Genomic DNA, 22,233 nt, shown 5'->3' with positions numbered 1-22,233 from the left:
AGAAACAAACAACGCATATAAAATAATAGATGCGTGTATTAATTTGTACTTTGAATTTATATTTTATCACCACGTATATTGTGGGACTTCGAAGTGATTGGCTAGTAATGACTCGTCTGCTTCGATCTGAAATTGAAATGTCTAACCCGGAAGATTTCTCCGTTACACCAACCGGAAGTTAGGAAAATGGAGGCGGTGTCAGGATTGATTGTTTATGAGCGATCATCTCACTAGAAATACAAAATAACGGATTCGTCAAGTGACCTGAAACGGGTTTATTTGAACCTCGTTGAATGGTAATGCACGGAACGGATCAATCTGCTATATCTGAACTAGCGAAGATGACCGCCGCCAGTCAAGCAGAGAGAACTGTGCTGGTAAGAGATTTATTTTTATTACACGAACCAGTCGTCAGACAAACAAACGCGAGGTCATTACCAGCAAGGCTTAGATGCATTGCAAGTACAATCGTTTATATACAGTTTTGCTTTGATAGGCTGAAAGCTTGTGCATTCAATTTTGCAGACGAGCTGTTGGGGCAAAGTCCACATTCATCAGTGCTCACAACCAATGGTTTAACAATTTAAACTAAACAATGATTTGTTACGTGTTATCAACGCTCTTTTTAAATATGATGTTGCATTTGCACTGGTGTGATGTTTGTCTGTAAAAATAAAATAAGTGTAAAAATGCAACTGGTCTGTCATTGCCTAACCGTTAGGTTGACCTCTGTTGCAATGCAAAAGCACAAATTTTGAAGAATGTTCAGGCTGCAGTATTTTCATGCAATGAACATCAATGGGAAATGATGCTTTAGGCTGTTGTGCTTTGTAGGAGGAAGAATTTAATTGGCTGCTTAAAGAAGAGGTGCATGCAGTGTTGAAACAGCTGCAGGATATTTTGAAGGTATTGTTCAGGTATCATATTTAAATAGCTGAAGTCCATAGTGTGCAAGTGCATTACTAATAGAGATTGTGTGTTTCATCGAAGGAGGCTTCGAGGCGTTTTTCAATGCCGTCACCAAGTCTGGAAGGACAGCTGAAACCAGAGAATTTCATTCTGGGCAGTTCCACGTAAGAACCAGGAACTCTATATGAATGATCGTAGAATTGAACTATGCAGCATATAGCAAGTTAGAAAAATGTAATATCACTTATTACTGTTTGATGATATTGTGTACAACGCAGAATAGAAAGAGCGTTTGATATAAATACCATTTTCGTTTTTGTAGGATGGACCAAGTTAAAGGTGTCTTGACGCTACAAGGAGAAGCTCTAACTCAGGCTGTATGTTTCACATCATTATGAAAATAAGAGTTTTCAGCCATTGTTGCTTTAAGTTTTAATATGTACAGTACTACATTTAGTAAAACTTCACCTGTAAACATGTAAACATCTAGAATAAAATAATTCATTTTACTTTGCAGGATATTAATATCAAAGTGGCAAAAAGCAGTCAAGTCATGCACTTTGCATTCCGAGATGACAAACAGTGGAAATTGCAGCAGGTATCTTCTTCTTCTGTTTTCATACAGTTCTAACTATATATAATGAAAACAAGATGAGTTTGCAATAGTTTGTTTTCAATCTCATACAAATAAAGACGTTAAAATCATCCTGCCCAATTTCAGATTCAGGATGCTCGGAACCATGTGAACCAGGCTCTACAGTTACTAAGCAGCCGTGATGAGAGTTATTACTTCAAAACTGGTGCTGAAGTTAACAAGGTGCTCAAAAAGCTCTAGTTGTTATTATTAGCTCGTCACAAAAAAATGATTAGTTACTTTTCTGCCATTTTAAGTCCTATGCATTATGTGTATAGTTTCTAAAGATGGTTTGTTTCAAATTTGCAAGGAAAACTCCTGAGAAATCATATTGTCATGTAGAGCAGGGCTTCTCAAACATTTTGGAGTCGGGGAGCCCATAAAAGGACAAAAATCACCATCGTTATCACCCTCAGGTTGTTTCAAACATGTATAAATAGACAATTTTAAGAAATATTTAGGAAGGTGCACTTCAGAAAATGGAAAAATAAAGATCATTTAAGATGTTTATTATGAGCATTGGGATTGCTGGACAATGGCTCAAAGCACTTATCTTTGACAACCTCAAATTCGATCAAATCCAACATTTATTATTGCTTGTACCTCAAAAGTAGCCTGTTTGCATTTCTGCTCATTATGCTAAAGCAGGGGTCACAAACTATTTCACGGGCCCCCTATTTATAAACTGCAGACCCTCAGGGGTCCCCGGACCCCATTTTGAGAACCGTTGTTGTAGAGAGAATACATTTTTATTTGAAAAAATATTTATGGCCGGTAAATCTTACATTTACCACTAACAGATGTGTTAAAGCAAGATAACAGTGCCATTTCTTTCTTTCCGTATTTCAGCTTATGGATGCAGTCATGCTCCAACTGACCCGTGCCCGTAACAGACTCACTACCCCAGCCAGCATGACTCTTCCTGAGCTGGCCTCCAGTGGATTAATGGTAAGTATGTAGGTCTACAATTCAAGTTTGCATCTAAAAGAATAATCCACATGTTAATGTCCCTGTCAACATTTCTCCTGTTCTTTCTAGAAAATGTTCACACCTCCGATGCCTGGGGACGTTATGGTCAATTTCTATATTAATCTCAGCAAACTGTGTCTGACGGTGTACCAGCTTCATGTACTGCAGCCTAACACTACAAAGGTATCGCCCACGTTAAAGTCAGCCAAATTTAGTCAAAATAAATTCAATCTTGTTTGCGTGGCCTTGACAGTCACACCTAGTTACAACGAGTGTGCAAAAAAGCGACATCATTTTGTTTTGTGTTAGAACTTTAAACCAGGCGGAAGTTCAGTGCTGCATAATCCAGGAGCGATGTTGTAAGTGCTCACATTTCCTCATACATGTTGAAATACCAGCAGTCAGTTTTATAACATGTAATGTGCATTTTGCTTTTACACAGTCTTCTTTGATAAAATGTCTACATTGGTTTCTCTCACCAGTGAATACAACAACACTAAGTTTGAGGTCAGTCATGTGCATAAGGTGGAGAGTGTGGTGCCGTGGCTCAATGACACACTGGTGTTTTTCACCATTTCACTGCAGCTCTGTCAGCAGCTCAAAGATAAGGTGGGTGTGGCGTGTTGTCACCTGCATAGTCACTGTCATGCATATTTCATGATACTCTTTTCTCATTGCATGGTTGACGATATAATAAAAAAGCCTATAATAGAATATAAATTAATGTTGTGACTTAATAGCTACAAAGGAACCAAACTAAGCTGCCGTTTATACATTTTCTTACAGAATATGAATTAATAATTCATTTATTTTCTTTGCAGATTTCTGTGTTCTCTAGTTTCTGGAATTACAGACCCTTTTAAGCTATATGTCCGACCAAAATTGTTATAGTGAATGTCAAATATAAACATAAAAATATATGTGTAACTAGGAGGCATCAGGAGCAAAATATTCCGTGAACAAATTCCATGAAGTGATTTCCTGTGACCTTTGCTTTATGACCATGTATTCCGTTTATTTGTGTGAAGGCTTACTGTCTACTGTAACCAGGGTAGAGTGTTGTGCGTGTAGAACTTGGTCTGAATCCTTTCATTTGAAACAAGGTTTTCAGATGAAAGCATTCAAAGGCATTTGTTCCTTTGTGTTCATGCAGTATTTGTTGTTTATGTCAGTGTTGATTTGTCAGTAATCTTGCCTATATTAAGTTTAACCTCCGTTATCATAAGCTTAGAAGGAAATGCTACTGAATTATCATAACAAATGTTAAATGTTCTATTTTTGGTAAGAGAATTCTCCATTCTTTATCTGTGTTTATGCATTTAGTCTTGGTGCTTTAAGATCTGAACGCTGATATATTTATGCATACATGGGATATTTTTGTTGTGTCATGGACCATTATCAATCCAACAAACTCAATGTATTAAGAACATAATCATAAACCTCACAGGCTTAGATATGTGCATAAATGACCAACAGTGTATTTGACTGTATCTCAACTGTAGAAGGATTAGAACAGTTACATTAACACCACATGACAGATCACGAAAACATTAGATAGATCTGTCCATTCTTATTCAAACACTTTCACTCATTCCTCATGATGTGATTATGGAGCTAAGTGTGGCATTTCTATTAACAAATAGAATTTAATGTTATTCTATGCTTCTAATGTTTTGAGTTCAAGCTAATTCAGTCTGCTGATTGCTACAGACTTTCTCAGTGATGGCATGTTATTTGCTTTACTATCAGACTTTATTTATTGGTGTTTATTTATTTCATGTTAAATGCACTTTGTATCCTTAATGATTTCACTTGTGTAATTTCGATAATTGGTCATGCAAAGCATTAAAGCCATCGTTATGTTTCTCAATCATTTAAATGTGCAATAAACAAACTATATGACACTATCTTGCTCTATGATGTACTCTTTTCATCTGTTGTCGTGCATTATGATTTACATTTAGCAGACGCTTTTATCCAAAGCGACTTAAAGAGAGTTCAGGGAGCAATAAGCGATATTTCATACAGACATTATGAAGTATCCACAGGCAACAAAAAAAAATATTCAATTGTTCTATTTATTTTGTGTATTCATATGGCCACTAAAACATAACTTTCAGCATTTGTTATTTTTTCATTTTATTAACGCTTACAAGGTCTCACATTTACACAAGTCAAGTAGTTCACTGTCATTTTAATTTTCAATAAAGCAATGCTCATTATAGTTCTGGCTCTTCAATAATTAACTACTTCCATTTTTATATAAAAGTATAAAAACTCTGAAAGTGCACAAAGTCTGTAAATGATTAATATATTATATTTATCAGTCAACATGTAGTCCAGGATATCTACTGGATTCTACTTGGCTTACAAATGAAATATACTTTTAAAAACACAAAAGAAATGTCAATGGAGATCATTTGTCTTGGGCGTGCGTTTAGTTTCTACAAGATTCAACACTCAGTAGTGTCATTTCTAAAAAAAAAACTGGGTAAATATTTAACATCAGTTTAAGACAACAAGGAACCTGTTTTATCTAAAATGTCCTTCCTTCAATAAGACATGCAAGTATAAGTAATAATTAGTGATGAGAGATTCACACAATTAATTAGTTTGTAGGTGATTTGTGTATGTATGGGGATAAGTTGTTCACTTTTCAAGAGGATCATGGCTCCATGCCCATGTTTTCGATGCCCACCTTCTGTCTTCTTGGCTGTAATGTAGGCACAGTTGTTAGCAGAAATTTCATCAATCTAAAGATAAGTTATCTCTGAAGTAACCCAGTAGCATGTTAAATACCTTCTCATCACAACAGCAGCAGCAACAGCAGCGGATAAGAACCAAGATAACAAGCAGGAGGACCATGCCTGAGAAGAAATGGCACATATGACACTCTCTTTAGTAGTTCAACTTCAATAAGTTTCGTACTCTTGGTAAATGTTGTACTATAACTTGCCTATAAAGATGAAGAAAACTGCAAAGGAGGCAATGTCCCAGTCCGATTGAAATAAGTTCTTTGACTGAAGCCTTGAGACTGCATCATTGAACTGGTTCTCAAAATCCTGTTGAACGGTCTTATCCATGATTTCAATATGACGACTCCTATTTGGTGGAAACAGTATTTTGGTTATGCAAACACATTTTTATCGATTCTGATATTACGATTCGATTCCAATTCAAAAACTCTCCATTCGATTGGAATCCTTGATTATAGAATAAATACAAATTATAGATATTTCTTAAAAAACGATCAGTAAATATCACATTACAATGGTGAATAAAATAATGAAATGAAGAGCCACAAACCTGTATATTAAACTTTAAACACATATATTGAAACAGAACAGGTTGTTTTACATTTAAGAGACAGTATAACAAACACAATGTGTGAATCGCTGCCTTTTATGTGAAGGTGACGTTAAATTCAACGACACGACCTGAAATCGATTCACAGCTTTTGAGAATCGGTATCGAATCAACCGCATTTTAAGAAACAATTAATAGTCTTTTTCGATTTTTTTGCCCATAGGTCCAACATAGACATTTACTTCAATAATAAACCAACAAGGGAAAGTAAAACTAGTTTAAATACTTTTTATTTACTTTAAATAAAATGTCTAAAAAACCGAAAGAGCATAGTGACACTAGTTCAGGATTGCCGTCGTGTTTTATTGATTTACATGTTTATTTAATCAATGACATTTAATCTATGACAGAATGTGAGCGTTATGTTTAATTATTGTTAATACATTAAGTTTACAGTTTCGAAAATTAACCATGGTTACCACAAATGACCATTGTTTTGAAATACAAAAAACATGGTTGATTTTCGTAATGGTTCCTTGTAACGTAATCTTACATGAAAAAAATCGACGAGAAACTTTACATTCACATTCACACAGATTGGTTGTATATAAAATAACTATATAGAATCCAAACAATTACTTTCTGCTTCATAATTTGTTGTAATGAATCTTTCAGAACCGATTCTCGATCACTCACCTGTTGTTTTCCTCTTTTCTTACTTCCGGGGTTACTGCGCTACACCTGTCGCCGTTGTACGTGAGTGCAGGTCATGATGATGAAACGTCACCAGACTGCGGAAGAGCGGAGATGTAAATGATTCCTTAAAACGGTTTAACCGTGAAGTCAACGGCGTTTTATACTGACTTTAAACACATTAATAACGGCACAAAATACACCAAAGAAACACTGATGAGGATATTGTGAAGCCAATATTCAACACCCTAACTAAATGAACGTAGGCGAGGGTAACTGTATTCTACGGACTTGCCAAAGACTATACATATTAAGAAAACGCCGCAGTGCTTTTACTGTGAAGCAGGGAAAGTGCAACGCTCAACGTGGTTAAGTGAGATGTATAGTGAGTGTCAGGTTAAATTGGACGTCGTAAATATGTTGTTTTGTTGTGATCTTACAGAATCGTTTTGAAGATACATAGTATCCTCGTGGTCTTCCCCCATTCAAGTAGGACGTGTACGGCGTGGATTTAGGACATTTCCACATTTAACCCAGATAAAACGTATGGATTGAGTAAAATCAAAACATGCAGGTGGGGAACCGATGGGTTTGGTACGCAGCATTGGTCTGGTAATAACTGATATAGCCGTTATGACCTTAAGAAGACTTAGGTTTTGCCTCATGTCGTAGTACCAAACCATCCCTACAGAGGTCGCTGTCACACTTCGTCTTCACTTGAGCTGCGTAAATCGAGCGAGCGGAGGATGACCTCCAACCTTTTGTTTACGTTTACGTGGAATGAGAGCTGGCCGTGCTTCCGGGTTTTCTTTCTGAAGCTATCATATCGGTTTTAAAGAGATGGCCACGGTTCCAGCCCAGTCTCTCAGGGTGTCAGAAATCAAGGACCCCACCGTTTTATTTGAACGATATGGCACCGATGAGATCCGTGCAATCGAGAGGAAAGTGCGGGGGGAGATCGAGCAGAAGAAGGAAGAACTTCGACAGATGGTCGGCGAACGTTACCGGGATCTGATCGATGCTGCTGACACGATCGGTGAGATGAGACAGTGCTCGGAAAGTGTGGTTCAGTCCATTCAGGACATGTACCGGTACTGCCACAAGCTGAAACAGACGAAACACACTCCTCCGCCCAGCGGCAAAGCTGAAGTAAGATCTTTTTTTGTACAAGTGTCTGTCATCTCATCAAAAGGTTTTAACCAAATTGGATGCATCCTTAAATCTGATCAACACACATGCTTAATGTTCACACCCAAGGCTTGTGATGTGAATTGGAGAGTATCAGTCATCACAATGATACACGTATTTGTGCCCACAGCAGGGACAGAAACAGTCCCAGGAGAAATTTTACACTATGGCATCGCAGATAAAACTACTTCTGGAAATCCCAGAGCGGATATGGAGCTCTATGGAGTCTTCGCAGTACCTGCAGGCGACACAGCTCTACCTGCTGTGTTGTCACCTTCACGACCAGTTACACTTGGAAGGCAGAGGTCATCTTTACAGTCCCGTTCTCTCTCGCTTCCCCATACTTGTGCGCCAGGTCGCAGCTGCTGGTCACTTCAGGTCTGTTATAGAATTGCATGGGTGTGGATTCTGTTGAACAGTTTTAGGTTTGGTTTTGCGCATCGTAAAAGCTTGCTGTCTTCGTTCGTAGGTCTACAATCTTATCGGAGAGTAAGTCTGTGCTGCGTGGCAGGGCAGTGTCCGATCAGGCCATTGCAGAAGCGCTGGTCTCCACCATGCTGTTGGAGGACAGCTCTCCTCGCCAAGCACTCGCTGATTTCCTGCTGGCTAGGAAAGCCTCTATTCAGCACCTGCTCAATAAGCCCCAGCATGGTGCGTTCCTGAGTCACAAACTAAAGGAGTAGTTCACCTTCAGAATGAAAAGTCTGTCATCTTTCACTCGCCCTCATGTCATTCAAAACCTATATATGACTCTGTCTTCTGTGGAACACAAGAAAATATATTTTGAGAAATGTCTCAGTAGTTTTGTGTCCAAACAGTGGAAGTCAATGGGGGCCAGTGTTGTTTGGTTACAGACATTCTTTAAAATATCTTCTTTGTGTTCTGCATTTAAAAGAAAGTCATACAGGTTTGGAATGACATGGGGTGAGTAAATAATAAAGGAATGTTCATTTTGAGTGGACTGTCAATTTTGGTTCCTAGTCTGTAATGGGTGGTTTTCCAGATAAACAGATATAAGTATGTTCCTCTTGTAGGTGCTGGTGTTAAAGCACAAGTTTGTTCTTTGGTGGAGCTGCTGGTCACCACACTGTACCAAGCTTATGCCGTGTTCTATGTGCCTCCCGATGGCCAAGTGTCTGACACCGGATTAGGCTGTGGCCTGCTTTTTACCACCTTGGAGAATGTAACCTCTATCACTACTGGTAATTATCACATTTTTGTTCATGCGTTCATGTGTATCTCTAGCATTGTGTTTCATCTTTCGATTTTCTGTCATCCAGGAAAAGAAAAGAAAGTTTTAGACAAAGAGATGAGTACAGGAAGCTGGTTTAAATACCTCCCTCCTTCAGTGATGAATTTCCAGCCCATCCTTCGGACACTAGCACAACCGATACAGAGAGAGCAGCTCAGAGACACGCTGCAGCAGTGGATTGATACGTATGTCCTATTTTTAACAACGTTGTGTGATAAACATTTTCATTTAATAAATTTCATATTTTTTTGTAATAGCTGTAAGGAGGATATCCGCAGTGGAGTTAGCAGCCTGCTGGTCTACGTGAAGAGTCTGAAGGCCCTGGCTGCTATTCGAGATGCAGTGTGGGAACTTCTCAGCAGTGAATCCATCAGCCAGCACTGGAGCACAGTGTGTCAGAGCCTCCTGGAGCGACCTCTGACCCTGTGGGACGATCTTTTGCAGCAATTGTTTCTGCAGAGACTTCAGGTACGTAGTACTGGATCAACTAGTTAAACCAGTTGAGCAGGTTTTTATCTCAATATAAAAAATGCATCATTGCTCCGTTTTTCCTCTCTGCCTAGGCAATCACTCAGGAGGGCACAGAGGACATCTCCAGCACCTCCAGACAGCTTTTGTCTTCAGCGCTGCGGGATCTGCACGGCCAGGTGTCGGCTGGAAGTTTCAGCCGGGGAGTGCAGTATGAGAGCGATGTTGGGGCTTTCCTGTGGTCAGAGTCCCAAGGCGACCTGCTTAGCGACGCAGCATGGGTGAGCGTATCCCAGCGAAGCCCACAGCAAAAGAGCGGCCTGTCCATGAAGACCCAGGCCCTCACCCCCTTTGTCCAAACCTTCTGCTCCACCCTGGACTCCAAACTCAAAGCAAAACTAGAAGATCTGCAGCACTACTTACCCTCTGAAAATAACAACAAGGAGTCATCGGAGACCACCCCGGTGCAGTCCACCCCTCCTATCAACCGTTTCATGGATGCTGCGGCAGTGGAGGACGTCCTCAGAGATCACTGCCTGTCCTGCGTGAGAGACATCTTGGCAAGTGTGCGCTCTGAGTTGGCTAATGCCAAGGCTAAGGCCACCGGCCCTAGCCAGTTAAGTTCTGTACTTTTCATGGCCAGACTGTGTCAATCAATGTGCGAGCTGTGCCCTAGTCTACAACAGTGCATTCTGGGAAAACAAGGGGGTTTGGATTTTGTGAGTAGGGGCACCCAACGACAAGGCAAGAAATTGGGCAAAGGAAGCTCAGCCAGGGTAGCGGAGGTCAGCCCGGCTCAGGCTAAGTGGACCTGCCTGAAGGAGGAACTTCTATCATGCAACATGGAGGCATACGGTATCTGGAGCTCTGCACTCACTAAGGTAACATCATTGAGATTCATTTTTTGAGCTCCTGTTAGAGATGGGACATGCGGGAAATATGCAAAAAGCTATTGTAATTTGAAGTGCAGTACAGTACGGTTCTTCTGAAGAAATTAAATGCATTTCAGGCGCTTGTTGGCAGCTTTGCGGCAACACTTCACGCAGGAACTGCAGGCTCCATTCTGGGTACTGCAACAAACTGGGAGGAGCTTGAAATACAAGAAGAGACTGAGGCTGGAAATAGTGTAATGTCTAAAATACGCCTTCCTGTGCAGGTAACTGGAACAATATCACAAGCATTAATATTGAGGCTTTGTCCACCGTAGCACTTTTTTGCAGACCAGTTTTTTTGCTTCTTTAGGAATCACCAGCAATGTGTAAAATTTATTAAAAAAAATATATTTTTACTTTATTATTATTGTCTAGCTTAAATAATAAAAAGTCAAAATAAACTAATTCGCATCATTATTTATATTCGCACTATAAGCTCAATTAAATTCAAGCTTGCTATTTTATATATTGTGGTTTGTTACTGTATATTATTTAATTATTTAAGAGCTTTCTGGAAGCTTTCTTTCAAGTGTTTTAGAGACGCATCACGTTTTCAACAGCAAAAAAATGCTTTGGTATACACTGCCTAAGAAATGTAATCTGGGCAACTGTGTTTGTTTATTTTACCATTTGGAATTGAATATATCTTTATTTCTTCTCTCCGCAGCCATCATGGTATGTTCAGTTTTTACTCTTCCATCTGTGCCTTGAGGTCAATAGGGTCGGAGGTCATGCATTACCAAAGGTTACTCTGGTGGACATCTTGCGGGGATGTTTAGATCAGGTTGTGAGCGAGTATGAGAAACTCACTCAGGAGACTCAGAGCAAGGTGGGACGAAAGATGAAATTACTTAACTTTCCAGATCTTCATTCACAATTAGATATTGCTTTAAGGAAACAATCGGTTACATAAACGTTTTTTGTCTAGGACGGAGGCCTCCCCTTGACTCAGAACCGTGCTTTGCAGTTGCTGTTTGACCTACGTTATGTCAGTGTCACATTAAGTAGCCGCCTCGACGAGGGCAGGAGTTCGCGCTCGCAGCAAGATCCAAGGTAACCAGTTTACAGTTTTTCCTTTCTGTAACTGTTATTGTTTTCCTCACCCCTGTATGTTGCTTTGGAGAAAGGAAAGGTGTCTGCTAAATGTTAATGTAACATTTTGGTGTAAGAAATACTATAAGCACAATGGTCAGATATTTCAGTATGATGCATCCAGATAAAGCAACAACAGAAGTGCATAAAGGTTACCACATACTTATGTGAATTGTGGATTGAAAATGTGCATTCTTATCCCGACTGGTAGACGGACAGCTTATACTGCTTTTTATTCTTGTTGTCTATTAAAGGATACAGCAGGTCTGCGATGCCCTGGAAAGTCACATTGATCCATTTGACTTGGATGTTTTTACCCCACATCTGAACAGCAACCTGAACCGACTCTCACAAAGAACCTCTGTAAGCATGTTTGTGTGTTTTATTGATTGTCATCCTTTGTGTGTTTAAACGGAGATGAAAGCATTCACATGTTGATACAATGACTTGTTATTTCTAGGTTCTCCTGGGGTTGTTGACTGGCACGGAGAAGCAGTTCATTTCTAGGACCAACAATATCAACTCTCAGGAACAATACAACATTCTTCCCTTGGCTAGCAGCCAGATCCGGTGTGTGTAAAGTTATTATCATACATTTTTGCTTTTACTCACTCTAAGACTTTTATAACTAGTTAACTTCAAGGTATTTGATTCCCTAATTGCTAGCTTTGTTCACAACATATACTAATCTTCTCTCCTCAAGGTTTGGCTTGCTGCCGTTGAGTATGACCACCTCACGGAAGGCCAAATCAGCCACACATGGAGCAGACATCACTAGACCGCTGGTAAGTTATTTGGTGTGTACACAACTTGAACAACTCTACTGGTATGTTTAAAAGAAACGTAAACCACTGTGCTGTCATGTTTACGGAAGGGAATCAGATGGTATTTTTCATTTCTTGCACATAACGGCTATGCAAATGAGTAATGTTTTTACTAATGCTCCCAGTTTTACGTGGCGGAGACCTAGCAGAAGAGCAACTGGATCTCAGGGTGACGGGTGATCTTGTGTTGTGTGGTGCTCATGCAGTTTTTCTTTTTGTAGTGAGCTTGTAGTGCATTGACTGAACTTGACCGCATCAGCTGATAGGCTTTAGGAATGTTTCCTGTCAAATAGCAGCTTTTAAATGCAAATAATATTTTAAATAGCTGTGTTTGAGCATGAAAGCATATGCATTAAAATCAAACGAACACCATGACCGTAACAAGTTTCTGATAAAGGCACTGGGATCTTTGTGGTGACCCTCTTGGGCTCTTTTTGTGTGAGCAACATTTCACAGCTGTGTGCAACCTATTTTCTGTGGTATTAAACCATAATGAGATTGCAAATTAATGTCTAAGCCTGTTTGCTCTTCTTTTAGGTGGCTCCTGCCTCTGCTCCAGAGGACAGTTTCCGCCCTGGAAATCTGTTCAGGCAGTTAGCCAATCAAGAGGAGGAATCTGCAGCCCCCTCTCTCTTTAAATTAGGCTGGCTTTCTGGCATGGCCAAATAAACTTTTATTTGTAATATTAATGTTTTTTAAATGCATAGAAGACTCTCTAATGTAATATAAAAGACTTTTTGAAATGTTAAACTGGTGTCTTGTATTGCATATTCCCCAACAAATCTGTTTGATTTGATTTGTAAATAAACTGGAAACATTTAGAGTTTTATTTTGTGACATTCATGACGAAAGTTTTGTTATTGGTTCAATTAATGTTTTCAGGTAATACTATATATGTAATCATGAGATAGAAAGTCATACAACAAAGAGTGTTAACATTTACATTTATGCATTTGGCATGACGTTTTTATCCACAGCGACTTGCATTGCAATATCCTATACATTTATACAAAGGTATGTGGAATCCCCTGAGATCGAACCCACAACCTTGCATTGTTAACGCAATGCTCTTACCACTGAGCTACAGGAAAGCGTGTTGTTGTTGTGGGCTGGAGTCAAGCCAATATCCTCGAAAACATGATCTACCAGCTCTGTCACCTTGGTTTGGGGGTGTGCTGATTAGAATTTTCATCCTTCTATGACTAAATGTGTCCATCAGCATGGGGGAACAGATCGTGACAGCTGTGAATTTTGCTTTCAGAAAAGGTTCCCCCTGTGTTTCATAGTATGGAATGTTTTTACATTTCTCAGTTATACACTGATATCATACCCCTACAGGGAGAACCGCAAGAAGTTTCAGCCTTATAGCACAAAATTTCTCAAAGCAGAAGCACATATTCGGACAATTAAGAATATTGTTGTTAGACAAGATTCCCCATTAACCCCTGGGTCTTTGGTATGTGGCCAACGTTAAATTGTTGATGCCATTCTACATTTAGATTAAGTATATGTCTCACATTAACTTTGAACAAGGCAAGAAGACAGTTCTCAGTTTCAGGCTATATTCTCTTCATTTTTCAAAGAAAGCAGAACATGTTGACAACAGAGAACGTTGCTGTCAGATGAGGCTCAACGTGAATAAATGCTGGAAAACAAGAGAAAGCAGGAAGAAGTCAAACCAAGGACCTGCTCATTCAAACCTAGAGCACTAAACCACTGGTCCTTTGGATGCGGATATTTGGCTGTCAGATACCGTTCCCCCACGTTCCATGAAATAGAACATCTATACTACATGTGTACTTACTTTTAACCCCTAGTTGATTTTAACCTGACAAGAATTAGATTCTCATAGATTCTGCTTTAGATCACTTGTTTTTCAATCAGAGCAGGATAATGTATTCTGACAACTAAGAATGTTGTTGTCAGAATAGGTACCCCTGGGCTCAATGACAAAAAGAAGGAGGGGGGCAGGACTCAAACCAACATCCTGTTCCTAACAAACACAGAGCATTAACCACTACACTACACCACTTGGCCTTTTGGGTTGGGCCTGCTTAAACGTGAAGCCCTTCAAGGCTTTATTTTGTCAGTGACAGCTAGTGAGTAACTGACTGAGATTTTGTTGTCAGATACAGATAAAAAAAATCATTCTTGTCCCATATTAACCCTGCTGACTTTTAACACCCCAACAAGTGGGTTGTCAGAATTGAAGCCTATCTTGACAACTAAGAATGTTGCTGCCAGATCCTTATATTCCCCTGTATTGAATGAGGAAAAAAGAAAGCTGTCTCTCAATCCAAAGACCAGCTGCTTTTTTATTGTTACCATGGCATACTATGTTGTCATAATACATTACTATAAACTATTTTTTTCCTTTTATTTTCATCGTATTTATGGATAGATAAAATTTTCTCCTTGAAGATATTCAATTTGCCATAATTTTTTATTTTGATTTAATTAATATATTGTAGCTTGGCAAAATACACTTAGATCAACAAATATCATGATGGCTTTTTATTTTGTTACTTTATTTTTACTGTAGAAGAGATACATTGCCTGTGCAATTCTTTAAGAACTAAGAACAATTCTTTAAGAACATACTACTATACACATACAAAACTGACAAGTAGGGCATAACAAGGACCGGTGCATCACGCCGTTTCCTCTCGCGGCCCTCGTCCCCCTATGCTTGTCACAAAAACATATTCACACCATAAATGGATAAGTGGTAGATGCACATTAAATGAAAGTTGTGTGTCAAATGGTATGAAGAGAATCAATGGAAACCAATGTGATCTGAAAAAGGAAATTTTTAACATCACATTCATCCATATCTAATCAATATTTAAACATTTTATTGACAAATTCAATGAAAATAAATAATTTATATGTAGGAATACCGATGACAGTAACTTTTGAACTATTTGCCAGTTAGATCAGTTACACACGTCATATTTACATTACCAATTCAGTGCCCTTACCTTGAACACCCAAAAATAATTAAACATTTGTAATGGTATACTTTTAACAGTCTTGCTATAAAGCATTTCCTTCCCTGACCTACGGTTTTTAACCTTCTATTTGCGATCTAGTTTGCTGGTCATCTCTTTCAGCTTTTTAAGGTCCACCGGTCCAGCCGCGGCTGCTGCCTTTGCTTTCTCTTCCTGTTCCTGTTGCCAGGTGACGATAGGGTGAATGCTGGGCCTACGGTTCCTGGAGTTCTGCTTTAGTTGAGCATCACTGAGAGGTGGATAAAATGTGCTTATGTTACTTATCATTCTTTTTTACAACTCTTTGTTGTAAAAATTGGTGAGGTTTTCATACAATGAGCATTCAAAGTGGCATTCAGAATGACTGGTGAATTGTGAAAACCTCAAAACAACAAAACCCTTTAAATTTACCCCTATGACAGGTCAGACTTGTTGATCAACACACACACACATACACAGAGAAAACTCTGACTTACGTGAAATTGTGTGGTGCTGGTGAAATGGCCTTTTTCTGAACGTCCTTGTAAACTGGCGACTTTAAATAGCGATAAAATGTATCCTAAATGAGAAAATATAACAAAGCATTGTTATATAAATTAATATAAAAGAAACATGAATTAGTGAGTATATAGATAAAAAATGATCAGAATTGTGTATTTTGCGGGCTTTGGTGACATTTAACCTTTTTCATCAGCATGAAGATGTGGTTCTGGGCAGCATCCAGCACATAGCGATGAGGATGTTCCAATCCTTTAACTGTAAGACCCATCGTCCTGCCATCGATGTTGATCCAGCGTGGTGCTCCAGGGATCAAGAAAGTTCTGCAAAACAAAAGTATATACTGTATAATGAAAAAACAATTATTTAATCCTAGTTGTTGAAATGTAACTTCCCCTTAACATAAATTCTCACTTGAAAATGCTCTCAGCCTTCTCTGACATAGAAGATGCAGCGTCCCATTTCATCTCTTCAGCAGCTTCCCAGAAAGCTAAGTTCTCCCCTAAAGAGAAAAAAGAGGAAATTAGAAGCATTCAATAAGCAGTGACGCTGTTTTTCAAATAACAGTAAATATTAAAACTGCAGTTGTTAACACACCACTGAATTCCTTTTTTAGGAAGATCTTGAAGTCTGCACGGCCCCGTGGGTCACTGAGCAACTCAAAGAAACTGAAGGACCAGCGCTCAACTCTCATCTTTGTTGGAACGTCAACACTGTGAAAGATATTATGACAGACCGGGCTTACATTAGATGGACTGCTTCATTTTTCTCATAATTTACTGTGTACATAATGTAAAATACATGTGTGCAATAAACCCCTTGTGTACATAAATCCCATTTCTCTGACTTTAAACCAAAGCAGAGCATGTTAATGTACAAATAAATACAATGTGTCACATGTCCAATGTAAGTATAAAATATTTAAAGTCATATAACAAACTCGGTCCAATATGATGAAGTAACAGAAAGTAAAGCATCAACATGCTCAATTCAGCTCTCAGGAAGCTCTTACTTTGACACGTTTAGCTCCCAGTACAAGTCATCATCAGTTTGCCAGGGGTTGCTAGGGAGGCAGGGGACGAGGAACGGGTCGTGTTCCTTGTATGTTGTCATGTACTTGACAAATCTAAATGAAAAAATGTTTCTTAGAATTAAAGCCAATAAGATATTTCAAGTGTCATACTAGTTTTTTTCGGCTTTTTAAGTTTGGACTTACGCTCCAAGAGACACTGAGGACTTGACCTTTGACCTCATAACGGCTTGCTGTGTGTAGATGATCTAAAGAATAATATCGGAAACCAACCACTGTTAAGCAAAATAAAAAAACAGCCAGTTCACACATTTTTTTGCACATTGCACATTTTCTTATGCCACTTACGATTCTTCTGTAGTACTCGCAGGTTTCTTTCTGAAAATGTCAAAAACAGCATTCTGTTACAACCTCACAATCATCGATACAATGTTGCTGAAATTATACCACAACACTCTACCTGCAATCCTGCCAAACACAAACAAACACAAGCATCTAAACAGAGCCACAGTCCTAATGTAATGATGTAAGAAATTATATAATGACTGTGGCACACAATGTTTTCTCTACATGCATATTTTTGTTTTGTGTGTTATTCAAGGCTTCAATGCATAGTGTGTGGTCTTGAAATCTGAAGACATTAGAAGTACACATCTGTACGGAAAGGAGAGAGAGAAAACAATTATATTATTATTGGATTACATCACATTGTCATGCCTGATTGTGATATATTTGTCATTAATACAGTGAAATCAGACAAAAACAATCTATGAAAATGTCTGTACTGTTCAGATACATACAGTAACTGCAATATACACTCACCTAAAGGATTATTAGGAACACCTGTTCAATTTCTCATTAATGCAATTATGGTGGTGGTGTAATGGTGTTGGGGATGTTTTCTTGGCACACTTTAGGCCCCCTAGTGCCAATTGGGCATCGTTTAAATGCCTGAGCATTGTTTCTGACCATGTCCATCCCTTTATGACCACCATGTTCCCATCCTCTGATGGCTACTTCCAGCAGGATAATGCACCATGTCACAAAGCTCGAATCATTTCAAATTGGTTTCTTGAACATGACAATAAGTTCACTGTACTAAAATGGCCCCCACAGACACCAGAACTCAATCCAATAGAGCATCTTTGGGATGTGGTGGAGCGGGAGCTTTGTGCATCCCACAAATCTCCATCAACTGCAAGATGCTATCCTATCAATATGGGCCAACATTTCTAAAGAATGCTTTCTGCACCTTGTTGAATCAATGCCATGTAGAATTAAGGCAGTTCTGAAGGTGAAAGGGGGTCAAACACAGTATTAGTATGATGTTCCTAATAATCCTTAAGGTGAGTGTACACAGACCCCTAGCTATTTTACATTGTTAAAGCAATTAAAAACTATATCTGAAGTGATGTCTGGGTCTTTCGAGACAGTGCTCTCCCATGCAGACCTATTGTACATCTTCAGTTAAAAATGTATACAATAGTTACTTGATGAATAGTAGTGATGTATTTTTACTTTTACTCAAGTACAAGATTAAAGTATTTGCACTTTATGAGACTGTTTTTACTTTGGAAAAAAAAATACTGCACTATCTTATAAAGTGTATATCGTTTATTATACTCTCATAAATTAGAGATTAAAAAGTCCCTCTGGATGAAAAAGAGTGTGAGTAAATGTCAGGGGATCTCCTTGGAAGATCAGCAGTATCCTCTTATACAAGAAAAGAAGATTGTGTGAAAATCTACATAGCCATCCAAGGACTAAGACAAGGACAGACTTTATGACCCACAATGCATTTAGCAGGCCTGTCAAATCTCCTGTAAATTCTTTTGATTGCACAGGTCCCTCCCACACTAACATGTGACTTGCTTTAATATAGTCATCAAGTGGCACCATGCTTTAGTGATTCCATGCTAAATGTTATATCACATATTGATGGATCACATGGAAACTTACCAATTACCTCCTCTGTATTAGGGTCAATATGACGGTCCATGCCATAATCCATGGCGCTGTGAGTCTGTGGCTGTTGGGTAAAAGACATCATTAAATCAATAAACAAACGCATGATTTTCTAACTGCACAGCATGCTATTGATTTTTTTCTCGGGAGTCTTACATTTACATTTAGTCATTTAGCAGAAGCTTTTATCCAAAGCGACTTACAGAGAGTTTGGGTAGCGATAAGAGATATGTCATACAGGAGCAATAATACAATAGGTGCTTATACAAAATTGTCAATTAGATACAGCAGGCAGAGGACAGAGTTTCATTAAACCAACACCTAGGTCCTAGAGCATCTATATGGAGCAGACCTAATGCTGGCAGCTTTTGTCAGCTGTTACCGGAGGTCTGTGGACTATCCAGTAGGCTCTCTCCTGACAGTCAAACACCACTCTGTCTGGTTTCTTACGTTCCTTCCCAGCCCTTGAGAGACAGAACACAAAAAAATACCGTAAGCACTCCATGTATTTTCATCTCCACTATCAAAACTTCAATGTACTTCAGTATGATTAGGAATGGAATTGATTTAATAGGAACCACATTACATTACAAATATAGATTAAGGATATTGTAAAGAATGAAACAGTTACCAAATAATAAAGTTTAATGGGACAGAAGGGAACAGTATGTACTCACTGATACTGCTCTTTAGCTTGCATTACGATAAAATCCCATTTGTGGTTCATCCATTTGTGGAGTTTGTTGTATTCCTCCTGTTTAAGTACACGTCGACATTTTTCAGTTTAATGAGATTCTAAAGTAATAACTAAAAGTGAACAGTAACACAAGTAATCACATAAAACGTTTTGGCGTACCTGTTCATTGACATTAAGCATTCCTTTTTTGCGGATGTTCCTCTTTGCCAGATAGATAGCTGTAAAAAAGGGATGCATATAAACGCAATCATCTGACCAGATTTATGTTAGCTCCAGGCTTAATACTCATTATATATTTTCGACTTTTCTTTATTTTTATTTTTGTTTGCAAGATTGTTTTTTTCAGTGAGTGAATAGGCAGAGAAATACACACCGTAGTCTGTGTCTTCAGCCCTCCATTTCTGAACAGGCCAAAAATAGGGGGTCTATATAGAAAAGAGGTCATCAGATTAATATCTACCCCTTTGTAATAACATAAAAAAAAACAGGTTCTCCTAACACAGTTACCTGAAAACGGTACAAACTGCCATCTGGTTTAAGCACAAGCTTTTTGTGGTCCTGGAGAGGGTAAATGTACCCATATGCCACTAACATTGTGCCAAATGCTTGAGCCTCTTGGAATTACGCCATTGTGGAGGGAAAAGAATGTTAAGCAAATTTTAGCTGTCAATCAGTTTTTTAAATATGACATTTTCACAGTTACCTTCATTGTTTATCTTCATATGGTTGACGATCCATGCAATGATGTCCTGACCTGTCAGACAAGTTGGAATTTTAATTATACCTCTAAAAATAGCAATTAAAGATATATAGGGATCAAATTACCAAAATGCTTAGCAGAAAAATTATATATTTGAGAAAATAATTATTAGTATTTAAGTCTATGGCTTAATGCTTAAACCCGTTGCACATGTAAAATAGTACTATAATAGTATAATAAGTTTCTAACCACTCACAACCTGGCAATTTAATTCTACTTAATGTTACATTTGCACCATGCAATTTTTCCATTATGGTTTCCTTTACAACTATTCAGATATTTAAAGACTATAGCATTTATATTCCGTACTTGTATATAATGTTAATTCCTGTCAATATATGTTTTTTTATAATGCATACAGGCTGACACATATGCAGCTTTGTTGTGCTTGCACAATGACACCAAACTTTTAGTTATGTATACTGCTTCATAAAAAATGAATTATGTTTGAAATGTTAAAGTCTATATGAAAGAGTCCTGTACTTGCTATATTTGTCACTTACTAGATTTGTCAACAATCCCCGCAGAGGATTTGCAATCTAAAGTAGCAAAGATCTCATCCAATTGAAGGCTTCTGTATATAGCCAGTGCCACCAGATTATGGTCTGCAGCACAAAGCCTCTATCTGTTTATAAACCTAGAAGGCATTTCATTTGTGCTAAAAAAAAAAAGTGTTTCTCAATCCTGGTTCTGGAGGACCCCTAACACTACACATTACACTGCTTATTTGAATTAATCAGCACAAACTCACCGGCCATGACATGAGGAATTGTTGTAATATTTAGCTTCTGTTCTGATCTTTTAACTCCATTTGTCGGGTGCTGCATCTCAACCACTATGGCCTCCACCTAGTAACAAGTTATGAAACAGCATATTGATTTACTGTAAACCCAATCAGGTTTATTTAGTTGTGCTTCATACTATATCTTGCTAAAAGATGCAATACATTATTCCGGGAAAAGGACATATCATAGGTACATTCGACACAGCTACTGATGGTCATTTCCAAAGCAAAATTTCTTTTTCAAGCTTTTAAGAGAAAAAAGTCATGAACTTTAAGAATTGAACATGTTTTATCTAAATGTTGCTGATAAAATAAGCAGTTAGGACTTAAGGACTGCATGAGTACACCAACAAATAAAACACAGCCCTAAATGTGACCATGACCCGAAATGAGTTTCGCATCCCTGGGACTACACAGCATCATACATGGCCTTTGAACTCTATCGAGAGTCAAACATGAAGCTCTAGCCAAGCTGTCAGATGTGGCATGATGCCAGTCTAATTGGCTTTGATGTCAGAAAGCTCCTGTAGAAGAGGGAATCTCAATGAAAACGTCTCCTAGTAGCTGACAATAAACAGAACACCAGAGAAAATGCAGTCACAGGTTTTTATAATGTTTATTATTGTAAAGTCACTTAGGGTTTGGAGTTCAATTAAAACTTGTTCACAGAAGTGATTAGAATTCTGAGTAAGGAAATAAACGCAGAAAGGGAGATAAATATAAACTCTTGAATAGCTAGATACTTGTCAAATCATGGATAGTATCACACAACTTAGCCATCACATATAATATCAATTCAATATTTTCTAACTATGCCTTCAGAAGAAACTTACCTTTTTGAGGCAGGCCATCCGTGGCCGATGATGTTGAGCATGGTCTCGGTCTGAGCTTATTGTCATTGTGCAGTCCTGCGAAAAATAATTTCAATAGCAGGAAACAAACGCTTTACTCAAGAGCCTTCATCAGAATATGAGGTTTAACTTTTATTACACTGGACTAACAGTGCCGCACGTCACGCCCAAGTGTCGGAGTAACCAATCACAGCGCGGCTCAACTCCTGTAGCCTGTCATCCTTCGGCGAAAACGTCCCACTGCTTCGGCACACCGACAGGCGGCGTCATAGACACGCGGTAACTCTGTGATTTATTTAGGGGCCAGTCTTTAAATTTTACGTGCGCTTTTTTCAACAATTGTTTTTTGCTGAAATGGCCTGGCAGAATTTACGGTCAATTTTTAAAAGGT

General features: G+C 38.5%; 4 protein-coding genes across 4 annotated transcripts; 2 read left to right on the top strand and 2 right to left on the bottom strand.

Annotated features, from left to right (window-relative positions):
• Positions 1 to 60: 60 nt before the first annotated feature.
• Positions 61 to 4,416, top strand: rogdi (rogdi atypical leucine zipper). The gene is made up of 11 exons (XM_056752582.1): positions 61 to 377; positions 835 to 906; positions 991 to 1,073; positions 1,232 to 1,286; positions 1,427 to 1,507; positions 1,631 to 1,726; positions 2,393 to 2,491; positions 2,582 to 2,695; positions 2,822 to 2,871; positions 2,995 to 3,121; positions 3,334 to 4,416. Exons 1-11 carry the CDS (start codon positions 294 to 296, stop codon positions 3,373 to 3,375), a joined length of 903 nt encoding a protein of 300 aa, XP_056608560.1. The 5' UTR covers positions 61 to 293; the 3' UTR covers positions 3,376 to 4,416.
• A 160-nt stretch (positions 4,417 to 4,576) lies between these two features.
• smim22 (small integral membrane protein 22) lies at positions 4,577 to 6,654 on the bottom strand. The gene is made up of 4 exons (XM_056753587.1): positions 6,515 to 6,654; positions 5,469 to 5,614; positions 5,312 to 5,379; positions 4,577 to 5,225 (listed from the first exon to the last, which is right to left on the bottom strand). The coding sequence occupies exons 2-4, from the start codon at positions 5,593 to 5,595 to the stop codon at positions 5,178 to 5,180; spliced, it is 243 nt and encodes an 80-aa protein (XP_056609565.1). The 5' UTR covers positions 5,596 to 5,614; positions 6,515 to 6,654; the 3' UTR covers positions 4,577 to 5,177.
• A 580-nt stretch (positions 6,655 to 7,234) lies between these two features.
• cog1 (component of oligomeric golgi complex 1) lies at positions 7,235 to 13,088 on the top strand. Its single transcript, XM_056753585.1, has 14 exons — positions 7,235 to 7,660; positions 7,830 to 8,077; positions 8,169 to 8,350; positions 8,734 to 8,901; positions 8,980 to 9,136; positions 9,209 to 9,419; positions 9,515 to 10,300; positions 10,429 to 10,575; positions 11,019 to 11,180; positions 11,280 to 11,404; positions 11,698 to 11,806; positions 11,904 to 12,013; positions 12,147 to 12,228; positions 12,805 to 13,088. The coding sequence occupies exons 1-14, from the start codon at positions 7,352 to 7,354 to the stop codon at positions 12,934 to 12,936; spliced, it is 2,928 nt and encodes a 975-aa protein (XP_056609563.1). The 5' UTR covers positions 7,235 to 7,351; the 3' UTR covers positions 12,937 to 13,088.
• A 1,686-nt stretch (positions 13,089 to 14,774) lies between these two features.
• On the bottom strand, positions 14,775 to 22,132 carry rgs9a (regulator of G protein signaling 9a). Its single transcript, XM_056752137.1, has 18 exons — positions 21,993 to 22,132; positions 21,825 to 21,899; positions 20,959 to 21,055; positions 20,151 to 20,201; positions 19,955 to 20,061; positions 19,821 to 19,872; positions 19,607 to 19,665; positions 19,428 to 19,504; positions 19,133 to 19,214; positions 18,752 to 18,814; positions 17,134 to 17,163; positions 16,972 to 17,033; positions 16,768 to 16,881; positions 16,353 to 16,468; positions 16,170 to 16,257; positions 15,940 to 16,078; positions 15,734 to 15,816; positions 14,775 to 15,507 (listed from the first exon to the last, which is right to left on the bottom strand). The coding sequence occupies exons 2-18, from the start codon at positions 21,888 to 21,890 to the stop codon at positions 15,345 to 15,347; spliced, it is 1,449 nt and encodes a 482-aa protein (XP_056608115.1). The 5' UTR covers positions 21,891 to 21,899; positions 21,993 to 22,132; the 3' UTR covers positions 14,775 to 15,344.
• Between the last annotated feature and the right edge of the window lie 101 nt (positions 22,133 to 22,233).

The sequence above is a fragment of the Triplophysa dalaica genome, chromosome 7, assembly GCF_015846415.1.
Source record: "Triplophysa dalaica isolate WHDGS20190420 chromosome 7, ASM1584641v1, whole genome shotgun sequence".
In the NCBI taxonomy this organism is placed as follows: domain Eukaryota; kingdom Metazoa; phylum Chordata; class Actinopteri; order Cypriniformes; family Nemacheilidae; genus Triplophysa; species Triplophysa dalaica.
Note: the sequence above shows the minus strand (reverse complement) of the source record. Positions and strands in the feature narration are given on the sequence as shown.